This window comes from Carcharhinus amblyrhynchos, chromosome 27 (assembly GCF_965287045.1).
Source record: "Carcharhinus amblyrhynchos chromosome 27, sCarAmb.v2.hapA, whole genome shotgun sequence".
In the NCBI taxonomy this organism is placed as follows: Eukaryota; Metazoa; Chordata; class Chondrichthyes; order Carcharhiniformes; family Carcharhinidae; genus Carcharhinus; species Carcharhinus amblyrhynchos.
Window position 1 is genome coordinate 3,949,173 of NC_137350.1, and position 17,280 is coordinate 3,966,452.

A 17,280-nucleotide genomic window follows, 5' to 3' on the forward strand; every position below is an offset into this window, starting at 1 on the left:
ATGGTCAGTGGATAGGCATATGGATAACATTGGAATAGTTTAGGTTAGAGGGTCATTAGATTGGTTCCACTGGTCGGTGCAACATCGAGGGCCGAAGGGCCTGTACTGCGCTGTAATGTTGTATGATACGAGTGAGGGAGAGAGGCAAGGGGAGGTGAGTGTAAAGATGAAGTGGAAGGTGTGAGGGGCAGAGGCAGGGTGAGGATAGTTGTGAGGGCAGGGGACGGAGGGGGAGGCAGGGAGCAAGGGAGGGAGGAAGGGGAGAGCGTAGGTGAGGAGGAGGTTGGAGGAAGTGGTAACCACCCCTCGATGGGCGACACACTCAGCAGCTGATGGTAACTAGGAGAAACTGTGTTAGTGAGCTGTACGTGACTGCGGTGAGCTCATGTGTGTTCAGTATGTCAACGGTGTGTTTTGGTGATGTAACTAGGACCCGGCTTAGTCATGATGATCTGGGAAGTCGTGTCAGCAACATGGAAAACAAAGAACTGGAGATGTAGGCGTTCACCAGGTAAATGTAACAATTTAACTGCACCACGATACAGGCAGCACGGTGACACAGTGGTTAGCACTGCTGCCTCACAGTGCCAGGGGTCTGGGTTCAATTCCCAGCTTGGGTCACTGTCTGTGCGGAGTCTGCGCAATCTCCCCGTGTCTGAGTGGGTTTCGTCCAGGAGCTTTGGTTTCCTCCTACAGAAGTGCTGGTTAGGTGCATTGGCCGTGCTAAATTCTCCCTTGGTGTACCCAAACAGGTGCTGGAGTGTGGTGACCAGGGGATTTTCACAGTAACTTCATTGCAGCATCAATGTAAGCCTACTTGTGACAATAATAAATACATTTAAAAAATAAACAATCTGTGGTCTCTGAGAGGTTTCAGTACATCCTGTCATTCTACTGGCGGACAACCAAATATCGAACAAAATTCGGTCCGCCTTGTTGTCCAATAAGGGGCATACACGTGATGGGTCGTGCAAGGGCTGCTCTTAGATGTTGCTTCAAGAGTTGCCTAGTGCTTCACGTCATTAGTGTACGCTTAAACTGGACCAACTGACGGGCAACACGACAGCTCAGTGACTATCACTGTTTGCTGTGCAGATACATGGATTTGGGCCAGTATCTGTGGGAGTTTGCGCATTCTCCCCGTGCTTGCGTGGGTTTTCTCCGGGTGCTCCGGTTTCCTCCCACACCCCAAAAACGTGCTCATAGGCTGATTGGAGGTAATAAATTGTCCCTAAATTAGTTTCCCCTCAATCTTCCCCAATAAGCGTAGACTAAGGTCATGAGTAGAGGAGGGCGTAATTTTAAAATGGCGGCGCGGGCTCGTTGGGCCGAAGGGCCTGTTTCCCTGTGCTGTGTTGTTCTTTGTTCTTAAAAGTCAGGAGTCTAAAGTTTCATCCAGAATTCTTCCAAGCTCAACTGTGATTTTTACATCTCTATGAGAATTAAACATTGCCAACAATCAGGAAAGATTTTCTCGCTGCTCTGTTTGAGTGCAGACACAGCAGTACCTGGAGAGAGATAGGAACTGACAGTGGCCTCACGTCTGTACCTGAAAGGACTGGAGGAATGAATTGAAGTAGATGAAGACAATCTGGGAGACATCATCTTCACCAGGATTCACGAAGAACAGCATGTAGGTGATCCCCAGCAATGGCAACAGAACCAGTGTAGCCTTTACAGCCTTCCTGTGAAGTGAAACAGAATGAACAACCATCAGAATACTCAGCAGCTCTGTGGCTGAGCCCAGGTTTGCTGGGGTCTCTACTCACTAATCCCCCCCCTCTCCCATCAATGCCGCGTGATCCAGACATTTAACTGGAGACCCTGCCAGTTAATCCAAACATCGACACAATAAGATCAGAAAGAATGGGATGAAAGTAGAGGGAAGGATTCATATAATGACACAATCTGTACAAAGCAGAAGAATGCCATTCAGCCCATCGAGTAACTCTCAGAGAACATTCTCCCCCCTGCCTTATCCCTGTAACCTTGTACATTCTTTCTTTTCCGATAGCAATCCCTTTGAATACCTCGATCGAATGTACCTCCACCACCCTCTCAGGAAGTTTGTTCCAGACTCCAATCACTCTCTACACTTCCCTCACATCACGGCTATTCACTTTGCCAATTATTTTGAATCTATTTCTTGATGCTTTCTTGAGTGGGGACAGTTTCCCACAATCTACTCCGTCCATATCCCTCAGCACCTTGAAAACCTCTATCATATCTCATCTCAGCTTTCCTTCCAATCTTTTCAAGCTATCCTCATGGCTACAGTTGTTTATCATTGGAATTGGATAGAAAACCATCGAGAATAGGAGCAGGAAGAGGCCATTTGGCCCCTCAAGCCTGCTCCTCCATTCATTATAACCATGGCTGACCATACAACTCAGTAACCTGTCCTGCTTTCTCCCCATATCCTTAGATGTAACTCCTGGGGCAAAGGAGATCAAGCTGCTTCTTGAAAATGTACAATGTTTTGGCCTCAGTTGCTTTCTGTAGGTTCCACAGGCTGGGTGAAGAAATTTCTCTTCATCTCACTCCTAAAAGGTTTACCGTCAGACTGTGACCCCTGGTTCTGGACTCCCCCACCAGCAGGAACATCCTTCCTGCATCCACCCTGTCTAGCTCTGTTAGAATTTTATAGATTGCTATGAGACCTCCCCTCGTTCTTATGAACTCCAATGAATATAATCCTCACCGACTCGAGCTCTCCTCACGTGTCAGTGCCACCTTACTAGGAATCAGACTGGAAACCCTCACTGCACTCCCTCTATAGTAAAAACATGCTTCCTCAGGGAAGGAGACCAGACTGCACACAGTTTTGTAACTATGGGTCACCTACAATCTGCAGGAACTGTTCCAGAGTCCATAGAATGTTGGGAGATGATCATCAATGCAACCATTATTTCTAGAGTCACTTCCTTAAGTACTCTGAATATCGATTATCAGTCCACGGGAATTTATTGGCTTTCAATCCCATCAATTTCACTAACACCTTTTCTCTGCCATTTCTCAAATGGGTATATTGGGTTCAAGTAACAGGAGCAGGAATGCCTTGGTGCAATGATACAGGGTTAGGGTTATATAGGGTGAGGCCACACCTGTGTTCAATACAATAATTCATGCTACTATTTTTTAAAAAACATAGCAACATAAATTGGAGCAGAAATGGACCATTTGCCCTGCTTTGCCATTCTGTATGATCACAGTTGGTGATCTAGAAATCTGTTTTCTTCTTAAATATCTTCAGTGTCTTGGCCTCCACCGCCTTCTGTGATAGAGAATTCCACACATTCACCACCCTCCAAGTGAAGACATTTCTTCTTGTCTCAGTCCTAAATGGCCCACCCCATATTCTGAGGCTGTGAACCTTGTTCTAGACCCCCAGCCAGAGGAAACAACATCTCTGCATTCAATCTGTGCAGTCCTGTTAGTGTTTTAGACTTCCTTTCATTCTTTGAAATTCCAGTGAGTACAGGCCTGGTATCAATCTCTCTTCATACAACATCCCATTCTTGCTCCTGTACTCCAGTCTTCTTGCAATGAAGGCCAACGTACCATTTGCCTTTCTCACTGCTTGCTGTATCTGCACGCTTGCTTTCAGTGATTGGTGTACAAGGACACCTAGGTCCCTTTGTACACCAACACTTCACCATTAAAATAATTCTCTGCTGTTCTGTTTCTCCATTCAGTTTCTCCAAGAATACTGAGGGAGGCGAGGGAGGAAATTACTGGGGTCTTGTACAAATTCTTTGTATCCTCTTTAGTGATAATAAATGTCCCAGAGGATTGGAGAATCACCAATGTTGTTCCTTTGTTTAAGAAGGGCAACAGGGATAATCCACAAAATTACAGGCCGGAGAGCCTTACGTCAGTGTAAAGGAAATTAGAACATAGAACATAGAACACTACAGCACAAACAGGCCCTTCGGCCCACAAGTTGCGCTGACCACATCCATACCTACCAGGCCATAGAACTATCTGTAACTCCCAATCCCATTAAATCCCATATACTCATCCAGAAGTCTCTTAAAAGACCCCAGCGAGTTTGCCTCTACCACCACCGACGGCAGCCGATTCCACTCACTCACCACCCTCTGAGTGAAAAACTCACCCCTGACATCTCCTCTGTACCTGCTCCCCAGCACCTTAAACCTGTGTCCTCTCATAGCGACCATTTCAGCCCTGGGAAATAGCCTCCGAGAATCCACCCTATCTATTCCTCTCAACATTTTATAAACCTCTATCAGGTCGCCTCTCAACCTTCGTCTCTCCAGGGAGAAGAGTTCCAGCTCCCTCAACCTATCCTCATAAGGCATGCCTCGCAATCCAGACAACATCCTTGTAAATCTCCTCTGCACCCTCTCAATAGCTTCCACATCCTTCCTGTAGTGAGGCGACCAGAACTGCGCACAGTGCTCCAAGTGGGGTCTGACAAGGGTCTTATAAAGTGGGGTCTTAAATTATTGGAGAAGATTCTTAAAGACGGGATCTGTTCACATTTGGAAAAATATTGACTTATTAGTGATAGGCAGCTTTTTGCAGGGGAAATCATTTCTCACAAATTTAATTGAGTCTTTGAGGAAATGACAGATGATTGATGAGGGCAGGGTGGTGGATGTTGTCTACATGGACTATAATAGCAAGGGCTTTGACAAGGCCCCTCATGGCAGGCTGATACAGAAGGTGAAGAAAATGGGACCTGTGGTGAGCTAAGAGGAATGGATACAGAACCGACTTGGTCTTAGAAGGAGGGAGGGTATTTTTCTGGCTGGAGACCTGTGACCAGCGGTGTTCCACAGGGATCAGTGCTGGGAACCCTGTTGATTTTAATTTATATAAATGATTTGGAGGAAAATGTAAATGGTCTGATTAGTAAGTTCGCAGACAATAAAATGATTGGGGGAACTGCAGAGACTGAGGAGGATTGTCAGAGGATACAGCAGGATGTAGATAGACTGGAAATTGGTCAAAGAAATGGCAGAAGGAATTTAATCCAGACAAAAGCAAGATGATGCATTTTGGAAGGCCTAATGCAGGGAGGAAGTATACGGTAAATGGCAGAACCCTTAGAAGCATTAACACAGAGGGATCGAGGATTAGAGGTCGACAGTTTCCTGAAAGTGGCAACACAAGAGGATAAGGTGGTCAAGAAGGCATATGGTTTGCCTTCATCAGTAGGAGCACAGAGTATAAAAATTAGCAAGCCACGTTGCAGCTTTATAGAACTTTAGTTAGGCCACATTTGGAATATTGCATACGGTTCTGTCATCACACTACCTGAAGGATATAGAGGCTTTGGAGAGGGTACAGTAAAGATTTCTCTGGATGTTGCCTGGTATGGAGCTATGAGGAGAGATTGGACAAACTTACTTTGTTTCCACTTGAACATCGGAGGCTGGCGGGGCGACCTGATAGAAGTTTTCAAAATTATGAGAGGCAAGGATAGAATGGATAGTCGGAGTCTCTTTCCCAGAATAGAAATGTCATTTACTAGGGGACATAGGCTTAAGGTAAAAGGGAGAAAGTTTAAAGGAGATGTGAGGGAGAGGTTCTTTACACAGAGGGTGGTAAGTGCCTGGAATGCGCTGCCGGAGGAGACAGTAGAAGCAGATACCATAGTAACATTTAAGAGGCTTCTTGACAGATACATGAATAGGCCGGGAATAGAGAGATGTGGGCTGTATAGAGGCTTTTTAGAAAGGCATCATGTGTTGGCGCAGGACTGGTGGGTGTTATAAAGTGGCAGTGGATTCCTCTTCTGAGAACTAATACCTAACAACTCAAACAGGAGTACCTCGCCCTACAATCTGTAAAAAGTGAGTTAAGTAGTACGATCTGCTCTTCAGTGGTTAAATCAAAATAACTCCCACTCAAATCAGCAAGGAACAATTTATTTATCTAATTAACAGTGAACAAGTTAATTAAACGATTAACAAACCAAATAAAACATGATTCTAATGGAATGCCGTTCTAATTCCCACTCATTAACAAAATATAGAATTTTAGCCACTTTCTAAACTACAACAAGGTTTTATATCGTCTGGAATATTTTGGGTCTTTGTTGATTCTTCTTTCTTCTTTGATACCTCTGCTATCTGGATGAGGCACTGAGCTAAGGGTGGTGGCAGTTGCTCTCCCTCTCTGTGCCACTGCCCCCTTCCTTTTATTTCTGTGATGACATATCAAATCCCCCCACAATAGAATTGGTCCTAGGGGATGGCGAAGGCATCAGATTTAAATTTATTAGGTTTTTGGACTTTAAGTGCCTAATTCAAATTGATTGGCTGAATTCAAAAGAATTCAAAAGCCTGAAAGGCTGTTGATTGGTAACACTGCTGCTTGGCCCTTTGGTACAAATGTTTCATTTCGGGCACTCTGTTTGTACTTGAATTTTTCTAACTTTCTAAGCACAGGAAAAGCATCACCTTTTAAAGGGACCATGTAATGGTCCCGAGCATTTTACAATTTTACAAACACTAATCAACAGTTACTCTACTCAGTTTGATAATGTGGCCAAAGGTTCTGTTCCTGTGCTCTGTTCTTTGTTCCATCCAAAGTGGCTAACCTCACATTAAACTTGAATCCACATTATACTGCACCTACCATGTATATTCCTGCTCACTCAAATTGTCTGAATTGCCTTGCAGACTCTTAGCAGGCTCCTCACTATTCATTTTCACCTGTCATCAGCAAATTTGGGAATATTACATTTGGTTCCCTCATCCTGTGTATATACTAGAACCCCAGTTCCTTGGATTTCTGGGTAGTCATGTGTCTCTTAGAAACACATAGAAACATAGAACATTACAGCACAGTACAGGCCCTTCGGCCCTCAATGTTGTGCCGAGCTATGTCCAATCCCAAGGTCAGTCTATCCCACTCCCTATCATTCTGGTGTGCTCCATGTGCCTATCCAATAACCACGTGAAAGTTCCTAAAGTGTCCGGCTCCACTATCACAGCAGGCAGTGCATTCCATACCCCAACCACTCTCTGAGTAAAGAATCTACCTCGGACATCCCTCCTATATCTCCCACCATCAACCTTATAGTTATGGATGTAGTACCAGCTACATCCACCCGAGGAAATAGTCTCTGCACGTCCACTCTATCTATCTCCCTCTCATCATCTTATAAACCTCTATTAAGTCGCCTCTCATCCTCCTCTGCTCCAAAGAGAAAAGCCCCAGCTCCCTCAACCTTTCCTCTTAAGACCTCCCCTCCAAACCAGGCAGCATCCTGGTAAATCTTCTTTTCTGAAGACAGAACTAAAGTTAATTGCTGTTCCAGCCTCTGTGCTATGCTGTTCTCTGTTCTTAATGTCACTAAGGGAAACATTCCATGATGGGAAGTATCCTTCCAGGGATCGCTCCGTCAACTCAGGATCTAATACGGAGAATTCACCAATTTTCAAGCTAAGTGGCAGAAAAACTCGAGTGTTTCCTGCTGCTGCTGGCAACATCTGTTTAACCCCCCCGAAAGATGCAAATGAATCCACCTCGTGGAACCTGCCGGCCAACCCCACTTTTCAGAGATTAGGGCGCTGTTTAAAATGAGTGCCTCGATCTCTCCGCTTGGAGATTAGCCCCCTCCTGCAAAAAAATGAAATGTTGCCCCCTTGCCCCATTGACCAGGGGAATGCTATCATTCCCTCACCAAAGAGAGGCCTCCTCCACCCCACCCCATCACCACCTGCTTGAATGTATCTCAAGTACCTCCATTTTTTCCAAACTGAGATGTTTACAATGCCGCTAAGTGCATTGGCAGCTCTGATTTCTTTAAAAGGAACCATTGGTTTACAAAAGAGGAAGTTAAACCAATTATTCCCTTTGAAGAAACCACAGCTGTCAATCAAGCTCAGAGTCAATATTGCGGTTAGGAACAATGTAGGTACTTGAGATACATTCAAGCATGAAGGGAAATGTAAATAAACAAAACAAATGGCCGCTTGTCCTATCTCCTTGAGCCCCATTAAGGTTTAAAGTACCAGGTCAGGTGCCAAAGTTAGGATGCCAGAGGCAATGCACCACTGGCACTGCCAAAGCACATGGCCTGAAGGGAAGCTAAGTGGGGTTTCTAAGGAGGGAGGCAGTCTGAAGCGGAAAGCTCTCCGTGGGGGAAGGATGGCTAAGGTCTGACTGGGGGGGGGGGGAGGAGGGGGTTAGGGGAGAGTGGAAATAAGGGCTCTGGGGGAGATCTGATGGGAGGAATACTGAATGGGGCTTTTGACAAGGCTGAGTAGAGGTCGGAGGGGTAAGGGGACTGCGTGGGTGTCTAAGGAGGGGATGGCCTGTGGAGAGTCTGAGGAGGAGGAGGAGGGCTGAGTGAGGGGGCGGGGTGATGTCGGGGGAGGGGGCCTGATAGGTAGTGTGAGGCAGGAGGAGGGGGTCAGGTCTTATACTGAAGGGCACCTTTTCCTATTTTATGTTTCTCCAGGACCAATGACCCCTCTCTTGGTCTCAGGCACACACACATACACACATGTACACACACACATCCACACACACGTACACACACACGTACACACACACATACACACACACGTACACACACACGTACACACACACATACACACACATGTACACACACACATGCACGCACATACACACACACATGTATGCACATATACACGCACACACACACACGCACACACACATGCACGCACATACACACACACATGCATGCACACACACATGCACGCACATACACACACACATGTATGCACATATACACGCACACACACACACACACATGCACGCACATATACACACACACACACACACACACACACACGTGTACAGTTGGCTGTTTCCCATTTACCTGTACTGCATGGTTTCTGAAGTTGTGGACGCTCGTAGTTTTGTCATCAATATCCTCACAATGTTAAAAAGAAAGATGAAATTAATCTGAGAAGGAAAAAGAAACAAAGATCTTTAAATGAGGAGCATTATATGTCGATGGGTGGATAAACTGTGTTTCTGGATTCAAATCCCAGTTCATATTATCCAATGCAATCCACAAGCGTTCTTCAACAAACCCACAAACAGGGTCATCGAGAGAGCATGAAAACAGGCCCTTCAGCCCACCAGCATTCTTAAAATGAACCTGTCCAATTTGCCTGCGTTTGGCCCATATCCCTCTAAACCTTTCCCATCCATTTACCTGTCTTTTAAATAATGTAGCAGTGAAAGCTTTTAGTTTGCCAAAGGACTCACTCTATCTTACTGAGCACAGCTTGATAAATATTCTCCAACCAGCCAAAACGCAACACTGATTAAAAGCCACTTGCAGCAGAGCTCAGCAGATACTAAGGAATGAAAATTATGTCTCAAACGTATTAAATGTCCCAAGAGGGAATGAGAGCAAGACGGAGGAAATTGCCACAATGATTGGCGGAGAATTCCTATTTGCAGTTATTTAGCAGCTTTAACAGAGTGAAATATCTCAAGGATTCAGGAATATTATAAAAGGAAACATTTAACATCAAGGCCTGAATTTTACACTCTGCTGCCCGAATTCAGAGTGGCGAAAGATGAATGCAAAATCCAATCCCTGCCAAGATTAGTGAAACCGCCCACTAAGTGGCCGCGGTGGGGGAGGGGGGGAGACTGGAATGGACCTTCAGGGAGATAGAGCACAAATGGGGCTTTCCATTCCCCCTGGTAGGAGGAGAGAAACCTTATCATTGTAGACAGGGTGCTGAGGCTCCAAGCCTTTTACATCCTCACCGGACACGGAAGTCATTCACTGCAACTGGAGGGTCCCCAGCCAGCTCGTTCCTCTGGTCATGGTGAGGCAGGGGTCTCCGAGGAGAGTTAGAGTGCTGGTCACAGATGCGTGTACATTGGGCGCAGGGCACACGACAGATTCCTCTCATCGGAAACAGGATTGTCACAACCAGAAAGCCCCATTAAAGCTCCAATACAGATGGCAGTATTTAGCCACTCTCTGTGGTACTGCCCAGTGTGCTCAGTGATTATACTGATTGAATTTTCCGATATTTTGTCCTCCCCCTGCAGACACAGGCACTGTCAGCAACCCTGAGCACCACCACCAACCCCTGGATTCACAGGAAGGTCTTCCACCTGCACTGGCATCACATCACACCCTCTCTTAGAAGCAGGCAACACTGTGAGGCAGCAGCGCTAACCACTGTACCACCATGGGTGGCACAGTAGCACAGCAGTTAGCACTGCTGCCTCACAGCGCCAGGGACCCGTGCGCGATTCCCGGCTCAGGTCACTGTCTGTGTGGAGTTTGCACATTCTCCCCGTGTCTGCGTGGGTTTCCCCCGGGTGCTCCGGTTTCCTCCCACAATCCAAAGATGTGCGGGTTAGGTGGATTGGCCATGCTAAATTGCCCTTTAGTGTCAGGGAGACTAGCTTGGGTAAATGATGGGATTTTGGGGATAAGACCTGAGTGGGATTGTGGTCAGTGCAGACTCAATGGGCCAAATGGCCTCCCTCTGCACTGTAGAATTGTATGGTTCTATGATTCGATACCAGTCAGATACTCAGACATTGGTAGGCAGTAGATTGCAAGCTCCATGGATAATGAGGAGAGGGGGCATTAGGGGCAGCACTCATAAACAAAAGTTGAAGGTAGCTTAAGCACAACCGGGTCATGCCATAGAGGTTTACAGCACAGAAACAGGCCCTTCAGCCCAACTTGTCCATGCCACCCAGTTTTTACTATTAAACTAATCCCAATTGCCCACATTTGGCCCATACCCCTCCATACCCATCCTACCCATGTCATTATCTAAATGCTTTTTAAAAGACAATATTGTACCCGCCTCTACTACTGCCTCTGGCAGCTCACTCCAGACACTCAGCACCCTCTGTGTGAAAAAATTGCCCCTCAGGGCCCTTTTGTATCTCTCCCCTCTCACCTTAAACCTACGCCCTCCAGTTTTAGACTTCCTTACCTTTGGGAAAAGATAGACTATCTAATGTATCTATGCTTCTTATTATTTTATACACCTCTATTGGATCATCTGCTAAGCCTCCTATACTCTAGGGAAAATATTCTCTATGTGGATACATATAACTCCTATACCTTGATTAGTATATGATAATTACTTGTAATCAAATTTGAAACTATAATTGCTTGTGTATTCCTGAGAAAGTAGAGTCGCTTTCAGTGTATTGACTTTCAAGAAAGTTGGTCTTTTAGCTGCGATGATGACCTCGGAAACTGGTTCAGCTGAGGCTTCCAGGACGGAGGGCATCCCCTCACTGACCTCTCATCAAAACGGGCATAGAATGCCTTGAGCTCATTGGGGAGGGGTGCATTGTTGCTGGCGATTCTGCATGCCTTTGCCTTTTCTTCTTCTTTTTTTTTCTTTTAAACCCTCCAGTGCAGAAAGAGACCCTTCAGCCCATCGAGTCTGCACTGAACACAATCCCACCCAGACCCTATCTCCATATCCCTACATATTATACCCCACTAATCCCTCTAACCTACACTATCCTGGACACTAAGCGGCAATTTCTTAGCACGGCCAATCAGTCTAACTTGCACATCTTTGGACTGTGGGAGGAAACCGGAGTACCTGGAGGAAACCCACGCAGACACGAGGAGAATGTGCAAACTCCACACAGACAGTGACCTGAGCCGAGAATCGAACCCAGGACCGTGGAACTGTGAAGCAGCAGTGCTAACCACTGTGCTACCCTATAACCTGTTATGTCTTGTAGACCTTGCCATAATTGGTGGGTGTTTGTGTGTCTAGCCTGGGTCTCCAGCTTGGTCCTGTGTTGTCCTTTGGCATCTTTGATGGATCTCTGTAGATTGCGTTTGGATTTCTTATATAGGTCAGGGTCACCTGACTGGAACGCCTCAGGCCTGGACTTCAGTGTAATAACTTCAAAGGACATTTGTTGTGGCTTCAGGTTATAAAAGGGATTATTACCAACAATATTTTTATATGTACAAGCGATGGTCTAGAGAACTGAACACATGATTAGTCTCCTGCTCCCTAGCTCTAACTCAGATTCCTCTACGACGCAGGACGTGTGCACCTGATTGGCTAAGTTTCCCAAGCTGCTTCTCCACAGGGCCAAGCCCCATCACATGGCCCTCAGGGATCGCCCCACCCCCCCTTAAAGGGACCACGCTATCACAAGGAATATTCAGTATTTAGGAAGGACAGGCAAGAAGAAAAAGGCAGTGGAATTGCATTGATGGTTAAAGAGGAAATTAATACAATATTGAGGAAGGATATTAGCTCTAATAATGTGGAGGCTGTATGGATAGTGCTGAAAGATGGTACGGGGCAAAAAACATCCATGGAGCTTGTATTAAACCCCCCCAGCTGTAATGGTGATGTTGGGAATGGCATTAGACACAAAGTTAAAGATGTGTTTGATAAAGGAGCATCTGTAATTATAAAGAACAAAAACAGCCCGGGAAACAGGCCCTTCGGCCCAACGAGCCCGCGCCGCCATTTTAAAATTACCAGTCCCCCCCCTCCACCCATGACCCTTATAAATTATTAACTAATTATGGGTGACTTTAATCTACATATAGATTAGTAACAGTACTATAGAGGAGGAATTCCTGGAGTGTATACAGGATGGTTTTTTGGGCCAATACACTGAGGAACCAACTGGAGAACAGGCCATCGGAGGCTGGGTATTGTGTAATGAGAAAGGAATCATTGGTAATCCAGTTATATGAGACCCCTTGGAGATTAGTGACCATAACATGATAGAATTCACCATCTAGGTGGAGAGTAACATGGTTCATTCTAAAACTAGGGTTCTGAATCTTAATGAAGGAAACTATGAGGATATGAGGCATGAGGGGGCAAATGAGGGGGGGGGGGAAGTTTAGAACGGAGTTGAGGAGGAACTTCTTCACTCAAAGGGTGGTGAATCTCTGGAATTCTCTGCCCGTTGAAGTGGTGGAGGCTGCCTCGCTGAATATATTTAAGTCACGGGTAGATAGGTTTCTGATAGACAAGGGAATTAAGGGCTATGGGGAGAGAGTGGGAAAGTGGAACTGATCCACTTCAGATCAGCCACGATCTTATTGAATGGCGGGGCAGGCTCGAAGGGTTAGATGGCCGACTCCTGCTCCTATTTCTTATGTTCTTATGAGTTGGCTCTGATAGATTGGGAAACTTAAATGGATGACAGTGAATAGGCAATGACAAACATTCAAAGAGCACGTGGGTGAACTGCAACAATTGTTCATTCCTCTCTGGCACAAAAGTAAAAGGTGACCAAACCATAGCTTACAAAGGAAATTAAAGATAGCATTAGATCCAAAGAAAACACATACAAATTAGCCAGAAAAAAAACCTACAGATCTGAGGATCAGGAACAGTTCAGAATTCAGCAAAGGAAGATCAAGGAATTGATTAATAAAGGGAAAATAGAGTACGAGAGTAAGCCTTGGAACGGTAAAGTTTCTATTGGTATATGAAGAGAAATGGATAGAAGAAGACAAATGTAGGTCCCTTAGTGAGAAACAGGGGAATTTATGATGGGGAACAGAGAAATGACTGACCAACTCAATACATACTTTACTTCTGTCTTCACAAAGGGAGGTATAAATAATGTATCAGAAATGTTGTGGAACACAGGGTTTAGTGAGAGAGAGGAACTGAAGGAGATCAGTATCGGTAGGGAAATGGAGCAGGAGATACTGATGGAACTGAAGGCCGATAAATCCGCATCCTGGAGTATTTCAGGAAGTGGCCTGAGAAATAATGGATGTATTGGTGATCATCTTCCAAGATTCTATGGACTCTGGAACAGTTCCTGCAGGTTGGAGGGTAGCTAATGTAACCCCGCTATTTTAAAAAGGAATGAAAACAGGGAATAATTCACCAGTTTCACACCACTATTTAAACAGGAAAGTAGAGAGAAAACAGAATTATAGACCAGTCAGTCTAATGTCAGTCACAGGGAAGATTTTAGAATCCATTATCAGAGATTTTATAGCAGAGCACTTGGAAAATAGTGGCAGGATTGGACAGGGTCAGTGTGGATTTATGAAAGGGTTTATGATGTTTAACAAACCCACTGGCGTTCTTTGAGAATGTAATAGTAGAGTTGATGAGGGGGAGCCGATGGATGTGGTTCATTTGAACTTTCGGAAAGATTTTGACAAAGCACACTGGAGTTGTTTAAGAGATACTTAGATAGGCACATGAGCGGAATAGGGATGGAGGAATATAGGAGACTGTTTTAAATGAGGATCAAGAGCCTTGGGACGTCCCTGGAAATCAACTGATTCCTATGGACCTTCCAACATATTTTCTGGCTCACTTGTTTTACTTTCGAGCTTCTGCGGATTCCCTTGAATGTTTGCATAAGATGTGCATGTTATTGATGTTTTTCTCTTTTAATCCACAGGTGATTCAGTCTGCCTTGTTGTCCAACAAGGGGCATACATGCAATGGGTCGTGCGAGGGCTGCTCTTGGATGTTTCGAGAGTTGCCTAGTGCTTCACGTTGTTAGTGTACGCTTAAACTGGACAAGCTGATGGGCACCACGACAGCTCAGTGACTATCGCTGATTGCTGTGCAGATACATGGATTTGGGCCGGTGTCTGCGGGAGTTTGCACATTCTCCCCGTGCTTGCGTGGGTTTTCTCTGGGTGCTCCGGTTTCATCCCACACCCCAAAAAACGTGCTCTTAGGCTGATTGGTGTAACAAATTGTCCCTAAATTAGTCTCCCCTCAATCTGGTTTCCAATGTGGAGTGCCATAAGTGCAGACAAGGGTCATGGGTGGAAGAGGGGACTCACAATGTTGAAATGGTGGCGTGGGCTCGTTGGGCCGAAGGGCCTGTTTCCAGTGCTGTGTTGTTCTTTGTTCTTTGTTTGTATAAGAGATTAGCATGTAAAATCAAAGTGCATGGGATTGGGGGAAGTGTATTGAGATGGATAGAAAACTGATTGGCAGAGGGGAAGAAACAAAGAGTAGGAATGAACAAGTCTTTTATTTCAAATGGTAGGCAGTGACAAGTGGGATATCACAAGGATTGGAGCTGGGACCCCAACTATTCAATATATATACTAATGACTTCAATAAGGGAATGATATGCAATGTCTCCAAATTTTGCAGGTGACACAAAGCTGGCTGGGAGAGTGAGCTGTGAGGAGGATGCAGAGATGCTTCAGTATGATTTGGACAAGTGAGTGAGCGAGTGAGTGGGCAAATGAATGGCAGGTGAAGCATAATTTGGACAAATCTGAGATTTGGTAGCAAAAGCAGGAGGGTAGATTACTACCAGGATGACCATGAATTAGGAGAGGGGAAGGTGCAATGAGACCTGGGTGTCCTCGTACACCCATCTTTGAAGGGAAGCGTGCAGCAAAAAAGTCAAATGCGATGGTGGCCTTCATAGCAAGAGGATTTGAGTACAGGAACAGGGATGTCTTGCTGAAATTATACAGGATAATCAATGTGAAGAGCTGAGAAAATAGTACACAAAGCTCAGAATCATATTCATGCCCAGTTTCCAATGTCCCCAGCCCCTTTGCAAACACCCAGGACACCCTGAAAGGGTGCAATGTTTATTAGCACGTGACTGACTGGATTTCAGTATCATTTGGCTTGTATGCTTCCCGCCTGTCTGGTGAGGCAGCACACCAGCACAAATCACTACCGGTCTACACTAGCGCACACCTAGTGAGCTGGTCACACCTGGGGCTCGGAGACCATTGAAGCCCACAGATGGTCAGGAATATGGCCCACAGTGCCCATCAGGCCGTGTCCACTGGACACCCCAGCAGCAGACATTAGGCACCACTGATATGCCATGAGCAGTGCCAGTGGGGTGGACCTGGGTGGGGCAATGAAGGAGGGGGGAGCACGTAGAGAGCTGTGCAGGTAGGTCATGCAGACGTATCATGCAGGGGTGGATCATGAAGGTATCATGCTGGAGGGAAGGGGAGGAGGGCATGCCTGGAGTCGTGATGGGGTGGGCATGTCGGGGTCAGCTAGGGGACCCATTGGGAGGGCCTTGATGCCCCGGTGCGGGTGGGGGAGAACATGCCACTGCTGATGGAGGGCACTCCCCCCTTCCTGGGGGTCCGATGTCTGTGGAGGGTGGGTCTCCCAGTGCATCGTGAGATTGGAGTGCCTCGTGGTGGGATTTTCCAGCTATTCTCGCCCCAAAGCCGGAAATTCCCGTCTGAGGTCAACGGACCTTTGAACATTCCGCGAATTTTTTTGTCCCGCCTGATACGATTTGGGAAAATTTTATCCTTTATGTTAGGAATTAGATACAACTCTTAGGGGTGAAAGGAATCAAAGGCTATGGGGGAAAGTGGGAACAGTTGGATTGAGTTGGATGATCAGCCATGATCATAATGAATGAAGGAACAGACTGGATGGCCTGAATGGTCTCCTCCAATGTTATATTTCTCAATGGAAATACACTTACCAGTAACACGAGGATCACCGGGGCTTGGTAGATGTAGTCAATGTACTTTCCTGACCTCTTACCAAACCAGCACCTGTTGGTCAATCAAATAAATCATTTCACAAGTGAACCAAACTATACACAAATCCCTTGACTGCTCTCTGGTAACTTTCCCCCACTAACTGACCCCCAGCTAACCTCGTAACTCCAACATTTTGAAACCTGTACGCGTGCTATCCATGAAAAGTGGGGTGTGAACATTGCAGCTGATATCATTCATTTAATAAAATCACAGCAAAAAAAATCATCGAATACAGAGAGGAACTTACTGCTCATTTTCATAGTATAGCTTCCCAATTGACCATGCCGTGATGATGGGGAGTGGGATACCTGCCAATATAAATCACAGAACAAGATCACACTGACACCATACCACACCATCACTTCAGCTGGGGTATTCTTTACTGTGGTCACTGACTCACAATAATGCATAAATCTGGTTAGCAGACAGGAAGCTGAGAGTTGGCATAAATGGGTCTTTTCTGATTAGCAGTTGTGACTTGTGGGATTCCGCAGGGATCTGTGCTGGGACCCCAACTGTTCACATTATATATTAATGATTTGGAAGAGGAAACTAAATATATTGTTTCCAAATTTGCAGATGATACAAAGTTGGGAGGGAGGGTGAGCTGTGAGGAGGATGCAGAGGTGTTTCAGTGTGATTTGGACAGGCTGAGTGTGTGGGTATCTGCATGGCAAATGCAGTATAATGTGGATCAATGTGAGGTTATCCGCTTTGGTAGCAATAATAGGAAGACAGATTACTTGAATGGGTGTAAATTGAGAGAGGTGGATTCTCAGTGAGACATAAGAACATAAGAACATAAGAAATAG

At 45.7% G+C, this 17,280-nt stretch overlaps 1 protein-coding gene across 1 annotated transcript in view; it reads right to left on the reverse strand.

Annotated features, from left to right (window-relative positions):
• LOC145359285 (corticotropin-releasing factor receptor 1-like) overlaps positions 1–17,280 on the reverse strand; it is a 96,536-nt gene that overhangs the window by 59,243 nt on the left and 20,013 nt on the right. Inside the window, exons 4-7 of the mRNA XM_080213833.1 lie at positions 16,716–16,776; positions 16,408–16,480; positions 8,825–8,910; positions 1,550–1,685 (exon numbers count right to left, since the gene is read on the reverse strand). Of these exons, the coding sequence (XP_080069959.1) occupies positions 1,550–1,685; positions 8,825–8,910; positions 16,408–16,480; positions 16,716–16,776 (356 nt within the window). The remainder of the gene's footprint in view (positions 1–1,549; positions 1,686–8,824; positions 8,911–16,407; positions 16,481–16,715; positions 16,777–17,280) is intronic.